General features: G+C 34.2%; 2 protein-coding genes and 2 pseudogenes across 4 annotated transcripts; 1 reads left to right on the top strand and 3 right to left on the bottom strand.

The window, feature by feature from the left end:
* Window positions 1-200: 200 nt before the first annotated feature.
* Window positions 201-2,210, bottom strand: TVAGG3_0557990 (uncharacterized protein; the record flags this gene model as incomplete). Its single annotated transcript, XM_001309158.1, has 1 exon — window positions 471-2,177. One exon carries the CDS (start codon window positions 2,175-2,177, stop codon window positions 471-473), a length of 1,707 nt encoding a protein of 568 aa, XP_001309159.1.
* A 749-nt stretch (window positions 2,211-2,959) lies between these two features.
* TVAGG3_0558000 (uncharacterized protein) lies at window positions 2,960-5,108 on the bottom strand (the record flags this gene model as incomplete). Its single annotated transcript, XM_001309159.1, has 1 exon — window positions 3,030-5,075. The coding sequence occupies one exon, from the start codon at window positions 5,073-5,075 to the stop codon at window positions 3,030-3,032; it is 2,046 nt and encodes a 681-aa protein (XP_001309160.1).
* A 421-nt stretch (window positions 5,109-5,529) lies between these two features.
* Window positions 5,530-8,845, top strand: TVAGG3_0558010 (annotated as a pseudogene). Its single transcript has one exon. A coding segment is annotated over exon 1 (3,316 nt).
* Window positions 8,846-9,350: 505 nt separating this feature from the next.
* Window positions 9,351-9,724, bottom strand: TVAGG3_0558020 (annotated as a pseudogene). The gene has a single exon. A coding segment is annotated over exon 1 (374 nt).
* Window positions 9,725-9,735: the final 11 nt, after the last annotated feature.

Consider the following 9,735-nt stretch of genomic DNA (forward strand, 5'->3'; position numbering starts at 1 on the left):
TTTTGATTTCTCAAAAAAATCCTATATGACATAAGGTGTATTATCCAAAAACGAAAATTTCCTGATCTGCTTTGAATTCTTCCTTACATCATTCAAAAATTTCAATATGATTCTATCGCAAGCCAATTGAATCATTTCACATTGTTTTATTTTTGGTATAAAAACTTTCAGAAAACTATTTGGAACATATCCATAAACATCACCAACATTCCAAAATTGAAACTAATAACTTAATTTATTAATATTATGATTGCAACGAGTATTTTCATATTAATTTCAAAAATGTTTCTTATAAAAATCAGTTCTTTGAGAAAAGTATGGTTTATTGCAAATAATTGTACATATTACAGTTACAAAGAACCAGTTTTATTCGATATTAAAAAATTTCATAATTAATTTCTTGAGAACCGTCTTAAATATTAAAGGAATATACTCGGAAATGTCAGTAAACCAATAAAAATAGTAAATTTTTACTCTTTAATCAAATCCAAATACGAGAGTGGAGGAATTTCTCCATTGCTTGATTCCTCTAAGAATTTCTGATGATTTACGTAGTTTCCATATAAGATATTGAACCTTGCGCCCCATTTCGTTAAGAATTTGAAATCAAATATTTCAATTGCGAATTTGAAGCCGTGGAAGCATGCTTCGATAAATCCTTTGATACCTTCTTGTATTGTTGGATTATTTACTTTATTATCATGTAGTTTTTTATTGAATCCAGCGAAATCAATCTGTTCTCCATCGAAATCAACAGAAAATTCAGTGAGTTTTCCGATGATCTTCTCTTGTACTTGGTCACTGTAATAAGTAGACATTCTTTGATACATGTCTTTCACTTGTTGGTATGAAAATGCAGTATAATCATCCATTAACTCATCTATAGATTCATCATCAAATACGGCAACTTTTTCTGGGATGAAACTCTTCACTTTCATGTTAAATTTGTTGATTTTCTTATAATCATAAATAGCGTTGATTAAAACATTGTTTTCTTCATATTCATCATTGTATTTAATAAATTCATCATAGTCTTCTGTGAATTCAATGTGTTTCGGCATCTCTGGATCAAGAATATATTTTGTATCATGATTTTGATAGAGTAAGTTGGCTCCAGTGAGTTCAGCACCATTTAAGTTGAAATACGATGTCTGCGGATGTCCGAAATCATCAGAAATCTCTTTGAAAACTGTTTCAATTAGTAATTGAGAGCAAGAAGTCATTCCTAAGAATTCAAAGCACATGATATTCTTATCCTTGTAATCTTTGATGAAATCAGTAACGATTCTCTTGATGTCAATGGTAAAATCTTTCCATTCTTGAGTTTCCATAAATTCTTTTGATGAAAATCGAAGAGATGAAGCCGAAATTGTATTGCCATCAAATATCGAATCGAGTTGTGTCGAAAGACCCTTCTGAACTTTCTGTGTTGTCTTAAAATAGTTCGCATATTCCATTTTTGAGGCAGTTCCTTCTAAAACTCTTTGAGCTTGGTGTTCTGGATCGAGATCTGGTGATTGGCTGTATAAATGAAGGATATAATTAAGAAGAATCGTTGTAAAACGATCTCCGCTGATTGATTCATCGTAAATCTCTTTTTCAGGGGTAATTCCTTCTTCCGTGTATTTGGTAATATAACCTCGAATGGCTGTTTTGCCAAAATCAAAGCAAATTCCATAAAAAGGATAATTTTTCTGATTTATGAATTTTTCAATGCCATTATACGGAATAGCAATTGAAGAACGTATAAATTTTGGATGAATATGATTGTATGCGGCACATTCCTGAATAATTGGAATCATTTCATCACGATCTACAATAAAAATATAATCACGTATTACTCTGCCTTCGTTATAATGTAGTAATAAGTTTTTAATGAAAGTGCATAATATGTTCTTGGCTGTAAATTGATATTTGTCAAATGTTAAGAGAACATCGTTGTGATGGCCATTTTTGAGTTGTTTAACAAAATTTCTAACAGTGTTATCCTCAAATGGGCATTGTGTTTTATCTTCGAATATAAAATTACGATCAGTTGGATGAATCTGAAAAACTACTTCATGTTCAACAATTTGGGGAGAAGTAATAGTTTGGGAATTGTTCTGTACGAAATATTTTTTAGCATTGCCGCTCCCCAAACTAATGATGATAGTAAAATCCGATGTTGCACTCTCCATTTCTAATTTTTTGCCAACATATTTTTATTTTTTTAGATTTCGTTCTTTTGTATAATACATAATATCTGGAGATGAATAAATATTCATGGTTGTTTTGGGAAATGTCACGATATGAAAGAATATTTTTCATTAAAATTGATTAAAAATCCAAATGAAGACCACAATTTAATAGTTTGTATAAAATTATGTCTATTCACCTTTATTGATTTTCTCTGAAAACTCCAAAAATTTCATAATTTTTAAAATTTAATATTCAAAACCATATTTTTTCATGATAAAAAATCAAAAATGAATTTTTTTTGGAAAATCATGATGATATGATCTTCTTTATTTGCATATGTACTGTATATATTCGCGTTCTTTGGTCTCAAAATGAATCATTTGAAATAGATGTATTCAATTTCTACAACAAAATCAGTTAGTAATAAGGAATTGGTCAATTTATTAGTCAAAAAAGCTTGTGTTTCATTTAGAGTTCTACTATCGAATGAGAGATATCTGAAGAACTCAACTCTTCCCGATTCATTGAAGATCCTTCATCATTTGTGGACCAATGAACAGCAGTAACATATTGTTGAGCCAAGCTCTCCGGATTATCGCAATGAAATTGATGGTTCGAAAGAACATGGATATATTCAGACACTTACAATGTTTTGAGCTCATCATAAAAGTAGAGGGATTAGTTTATCGAATGAGAGCCATGTCGTATCCCAGATTGAAAAACCACTAAATAATATGATCTAATTTTGATAATTAATACTAAAAAACAATGTTTTAACAGGCAGAATTTTTATTAAATAACAAAACTTTCAGATACATTCCCTTTAAATCTTATTAAAGGGATTTTACACTTCAGAAAACGGAATTTTGCTTACTTTCAAGTCTAAACTTTTCAGTTAATGCATTCAATCTCTTTGAATTAAGGTATTCAAGTCTTAATGACTCAAGTTCGGCCTCAGCTTTCTCAGCACGTTCTGTTAGCTGTTCGTTTTCTGATATAAGAATTTCGCAATCCGATCTTGACTGAGCTTCTGCTGCAGAGAGTTTAACAAGATTATTTCTGTAACTCTCTAGGTTCTTCATAAGCTCAGCTATTGCATTATCATATGCCTTAACAAGATTTTGCTTTGTCATCTGTTCATAAGCGTCAGCAGCTTGCTGATATTTTGTAAACTCTTCTTTAAGCTTAGCCAGCTCTTCATCTTTACTTTTGGCAGCTGCTTTGAGTTGGTCAAATTGATTAACTATTTGTTTCAGATAAACATTTTCTTGTTTAACTTTTGCTAATCTGATTTTGAGCTTCATTATCGTTTCAACATAAGATTTCACATCTTCACTCTGAGAAATCTGTGATTGTTCATTTCTTTGTGGAACGAGCATTATTTCTTTCTTCCTTTCATCGATAATTCTTCTTTCTTCTATTAACGATCTCTTTGTATCTTGAATCTCCATTTGTGATTTTTGCATTTCGGATGACATTTCAGTAATTGTCTTTCTTGACTGTCCAAGTTCGTTAAGCACTGATTCAAGCTGCATTTTATGGTCTTGTATTTGGATCCTTGCTTTCTCCATTTCAGATTCTTTCTCGTTTTCGATGTTATGCATCTCTGTGGCCAAGAGATTGATAACTTCTGCATTCTTTCCGAGTTTCTTTTTCTGTTTTTTGATTGTATCGCACAGCTTTTCAATTGTGGTCTGAAGGTATGTTGCATATTTCTGTGGACTCATGGAATTATCATATCCTAGAGAAACTAAAGCTTCCATTACTGGCATGTACTTGGCAACTTCTGAAACAAGAGATGTGTTTTGCGTTCTTAAAGCTTTGATGTTTTCAAGAACTGTGTTTGCAAGTTTGCTGTTTAAGTTATCAACTGTCAAAGGAGTATCTTCAACAATTATAGATAGTGATGTAAGAAAATCATTGAAAAGAGAGCGTTGAGCGGCCAATTCACTTTTAGCTTGTTTGATCTTACCTTCAAGCATAATATGATCATCTTCTACATACTTTGCAATCCTTGTAAAGATGCACTGAACTTTGCTTGTTTCCATCAAATGTTCATGTTCAATAATATTCAATATATCATTTTCAAGTGACTTATCAAGCGAAAGTCCTTGTATAATGGATGCAGTAACTGTTAATTCATTAGGATACTTTTCATAATTGCTGATTTTGATTTGAGCTTCCATCAATTTAGTCTTCAAGTCTTCATTTTCGTTTTTCAGCTTCAAATTCTCATCTTTGAGAGTTGAAAGTTCTGATTTGTATTGATTCATCTCATTCGTTTGCTTAGCGAGCACTTCTTGTACTTCGTATAATTGATTTTGTGAACCTTCGAGTTTTTTGAGTAAAACAGAGCATTTTGTACATGGCTTACGAACAATAACATCCTTTTTGGTAGTAATTACAGCATTCTTTTGAGTTTCAATAGTACGTCTAAGATCATCAATAATTTTATCTTTGAGTTCGATTTCTTTTTGTGCTGTTGAGAGTTTTGACATAAGTTGTCTAATCTTATCTGCTTCTGATGATAGTTTGACTTTATGTCTAAGATCGTTTTCATTTATTGGTTCGTCGTAGCTATCATTAAAACTCTTTTCAATGTTAAGCTTTGAAGCAATCTGCTTGCATTCATCTTCCTTTTGTTTCAATCGATTTTTAAGTTCTTGAATTTCTTCTCTTCCCTTTTGTGTGTTTTGTTTTAGCTCTTCAATCCCAGAAGAAATTGTAGAGTAATCCTCTACAGAATCGCCTGGCTGTTCCGTGCTTTCAGAAGAATAACGATCAAAAACATTATTTTCCTCTGGACTTCCGTTGAAAACAATATCAGATGCAGATGATGTATTGATGCTAGCTATTCCGTCATCAAATTTAATAAGATCCGTCCTTAAATTGCTCATGATTTTATCAAATTATTGAAATTTTTAAACGGCAATTTTTTATTCTGAAATAAAATATCCGATTTCTGGATCATCAGCAACAATGCATCTCTGAATAATTTACTAAAAAAAAAAAAAAAAAAAAAAAAGTAGTGGGGCTTCCAGGGGCTGCGCCCCTTCTAGCCCCTAAGAAATTTTGCCCAAGACCCAAGAGGAGGACGAGCCAGCCGTTGACTTTTTTGTAGAGCACTCAAAATAGTATAACTTTGTCCGGACAAATAAGGGTCTATCGTCGCTACAGGAAAAGTTACAGGCGTTCCACGGAAGTATACTTTGAGAAGTCTTTTCCCCTTATAGAATGAGATAGGACGGTTATTTTACAAAACTGACAACACTTTGACCGAGTAGTTTTTTGTGCTGAACAAAAAGTGTCATATAAACATCTGTCAAAAACCGCTTTTTAACTTCACTTAAAATGCCACGTAAGCTACGTAAGAATATACGTAAGAGGAAGGGAGCATTGAAACATCCAATAGTAAAACTGACACCACAACAACAGTTGCAACAACAAATGATGAATGACTATATTGCAACAATGTCAAGCAACCCTATGCTTTTAAACCGAGTTATTGGTGCACAGAGTGGAGGTTTAAGAGCGGCACTTTTAGCGAAAATGGCAGGCTATGGTGGAGCTGCAGACGGAACAGCTTATAACCCTCAAAGTCAAATGAATTTGAGTTCACTCAAAAATCAAATAACAGATGTCAAAAAGTCAAACATAGACATACAGAAACAAATAAGTGAAAACGAAAAGAAACTAGAATATGACAGACACACAAAGAAACTCAATGAGTTAAACGTAGAGAAAAAGAAGAAAGAAGAACAACTGAAAGAACTAAGTACAGAGGAATATGCGAAAAAAAGGGTTAGAAAAAGCAGCAGAAGTAGCAAAAATGGAACAAGATGTTATAAATTTGAAAAACCATACTACTCAATATAAAGTACTGAAAGATGAAGAAATAAACAAAAAGCCCTGAAGACATATATGGATAGCGATGAGTATAAAAAGAAGTTGAAGCAAATGTAAAGGCAGAAAAACTTTTACAGTTGCAAAACCAAACCGTACAGTATGAAAACTTAGCACAAGAAAGTAAAAATAACGACGCAGCCATGCAAAAGGCAATGAAAAGCGCAGAATATATAAAAGCTAATAATGACTGGTTAGATGCCCAAGCCAACGCCAAAGCAGCCCAACTTATAGGGTCAATAAGGACAAAAATACAAGCGGATGAAGACAGTTCAAATGAAGCTTTAATGAATGCTGACTTTAAGAACGCCTTCGAAGCTCTTCATAGTAAGGTGAAACTAGTGAACGACTTCTCATCTGGAAAGAAACTGAAGTCTGAAGGTTTCGACAAAGAGTTAAGAGAAGTAGCACAAAATATGACGAAAATAACAGATGCAGCAACGAGACAGGCAGTTCAAAGTGCCTATGATGCCGTTAGAGCAACTGTTGTGGAAAGTCAAGAAAAAGAGTTACAACAGACCAAAACAGACCTAGTAAATGCTTTCTTAAAAACGAAAAGTCAGGTAGGACATTATGCTGCAGATGGAACATATGTGCCAGCTGGTGGAACTTATATACCAGCTGGTGGAACTTATATACTAGCTAGTGGAACTTATATACCACCAAACCCTCCAAGAGAAGCACCTGCACCAGGACTACCTAAAACATTTACATCGTCACATGGACACAGACACAGGCATGCACCAAAACCAACACAACAACCAACACAACAACCAACAGTTCAAAACACTGCACCACAACCAACAGTTCAAAACACTGCACCACAACAACAACCAAAACCAACAGTTCAAAACCCAGCACAGCAACAACAACCAACACAACAACCAACAGTTCAAAATCCAGCACAGCAACCAACAGTTCAAAATCCAGCACAGCAACCAACAGTTCAAAACCCTGCACAACAACCACCTCCACAAACAGAGCAAGGACATAAAAGAAGTAGAGAAAAAGGAAACCAAGAATTCTTAAAAATGCTTAAGGAAGATTATGGTTACCCAGATACTCTTGACTTTAGTGACAGATATAAAGAAGCTATTAGAAAGTTCAAGGAAGGAAATACTGACCCGAACCTATTTAGCTTTATGGTTCAGCACCAAATGGGATATATCTCAAACCTGGAAAATACAAGCTCGCTAAGGATATGATTTAATAGCATATCATCCAAATGACATGAATGAATTTACTCCGAGATATTTGGTGTCAGAGCTAAATGATAATTCAACTCTCTTCATGAAACGCGTAAAAAATAGAGACGGAACGAAAGAAGAAAGGTTTATGAGTCCGGATGACTTAGATAGGGAACTTTTTAAAAACGGTCTCGGAATATATGAAATGCCAGCAGATGAGGTACAAGAAACTCCACAGGAAGAAGTTCAGATACAACCAGACATGGAAGAAATAGTTCAGCAACAACAGCTAGAAGAGCCTGAAGGAAACAAACAAGTCCCTCCTTTGGAAACTAACTTCACAGAACTAGATGAAGATTTGGAACAGCGAAAAATCTTGACCCTCAACAAGTGTATGCGGGGAATATGGAATCTTTCCAAGAGTCTAAGAAAAATTCGGCTGACATAGTAGAAGAATATCGAAAAATGTTCGCCGACATACAAAAGACTCAACATCAGATGAAAATATTCAGCATAGAATGGAAGTACTGAAAGAAAGTGTACGCAAATACAACAATCTTTTTTACTTACGCCATATAACGTTCAATCTTTGGCCTGAACTCGGTGAAAATAAAGGTTAAATTTCAACAAAACATATAGAAATGAAACATTGTTAAAGTTCATTCAGAACCTAACCAATATGGAAACAAACCTACTTTTGTTTCTGCAGACTATGGAACTACAATGAGATGGGTCATAAAGCTAATCGGATAGGTGGTTCATAAACTTACAACCACAATTCCAAGAAGTTGTAGACGCAATGGAAGTGAATGGTGAACAGATATAGCTGGTATTTTCAGCGCGGCTTTAATGCCATTGAAAGATATGAAACATGCAGATATTTTGGACCAGTATGAATGAACAGGCTGATGAAATATAACACCTGACGTTCTAGAACATTTATCTCAAAGAACTACACAGAACCATAGAGATGGTATATTTGGTGAAGAGTTTAGAAAGAAAGTTAGGGAGATAGAAGGAAGAGCACCTTGTACATGACCTTGCAAACGAAAGTTTACAAAAATGTCATAAAAACTTACTTTGCAGACAATGAACCGAGAAGGGATGAATATTTAAGAAACTAAATGGACAGTACCAAATGAAATGTTAGTATTGAAAAACATGTTCCTTGACAAAATAAAACCAACTACAGAAATAAATGACGCAAGACTGAAACATTGGGTAAAAGCTTTCCCATTCACAAAAGATATTATTGGTAACATGGAAAGAAACCAGAATGGCTACAAAACATATATTTGGAAACGAGCTTATTCCATAATGGACAAGCTCTGTTTGAAGAGCTTGAACCGGAAACTCAGGAAAGAGTCATGCAAACAATACGCGAAGACTCAAATACAAACTATGACAAAATCTTCTAGGATATAGGTTACCTGAGATGGGCGACCAGAGCCAAAGGCAAAAAGGACATGGGAAATTTACAACATACTAGCAGTGAACATGAGGCAAAGATGCAACAACTTGAAGCAGAGGGCAAGTTACCAAAAGCGACACCAAAGAAGAAGAGTAGAACAAAGTGAAAGTAGTGAAGAAAGTAACTTCATCTAGTGAAAGTAGTGGCAATGAAGGAAAAAGAAAGAGTTAAAAACTCAGTCAGGAAGAAAGTAAAGCTTGGTCCGAGTGGGTTCTATTATGATATATAAATCCAACTATTCTATATTTTTACCCATAAGATTGGATTTGGTTCCCTTTACGTCTGTAATAGTGAATGGGTCTTGTGTTGGTGCAATGACTAAGTTATTTTTGCTTGGAGTAAGTTCGATAGAAATTTTTCCTGCCCAGTTTGGCAAGTATCTTAAAAACCTGAAGATGAGGAAAGATGACAAAGGAACTCTAAGTTTCAGTTTTAACTTTGGTTACTGCTGCTGCAGTTTGTCCAGAAAGGTTAACATAACTCCTGAACGTTAGGGTCAAGTCTTCTTATTTTCTCAATATTTGCATACTGGTCTGTTTGTTCTCTAGCTTGTGGTTGTACTGAGTTTCTCAAAGCGAACCATTCATAGTTTGCCCATGTTACTGTTTGAACTAAGTCAGAGTTAGAATATATCTTATATCCCATGAAAATTCTGGAGCATATTGGTATCCGACATAGAAAATCCATTGCAACCTTTCTTGTCAGACAACTTGGCAGAAGGTTTTATTTCAATGTCTTGTTCCACGTATAAGAATGAGTTGTCAATAGAAATAATATGAAACCTGTCGCAAGCAATATCTACTGTTGTTGAAGAACCTTCTCCAAACTCACCTACGTTTCCATAAGAAACAGCAGTTGTATATTCGTAAGTTCCAGGAACTATTTCTGACCTTCTAATGGCATTGTCGCATTCGTTATACCATTCGGAAACATTTCCGTTCATGGCATCCAAAACTGTTGGCGTTATATTCTGAGCGGCGTACATTTCATATGGGT

The sequence above is a fragment of the Trichomonas vaginalis genome, chromosome II (assembly GCF_026262505.1).
Source record: "Trichomonas vaginalis G3 chromosome II, whole genome shotgun sequence".
Taxonomy (NCBI): Eukaryota; Parabasalia; order Trichomonadida; family Trichomonadidae; genus Trichomonas; species Trichomonas vaginalis.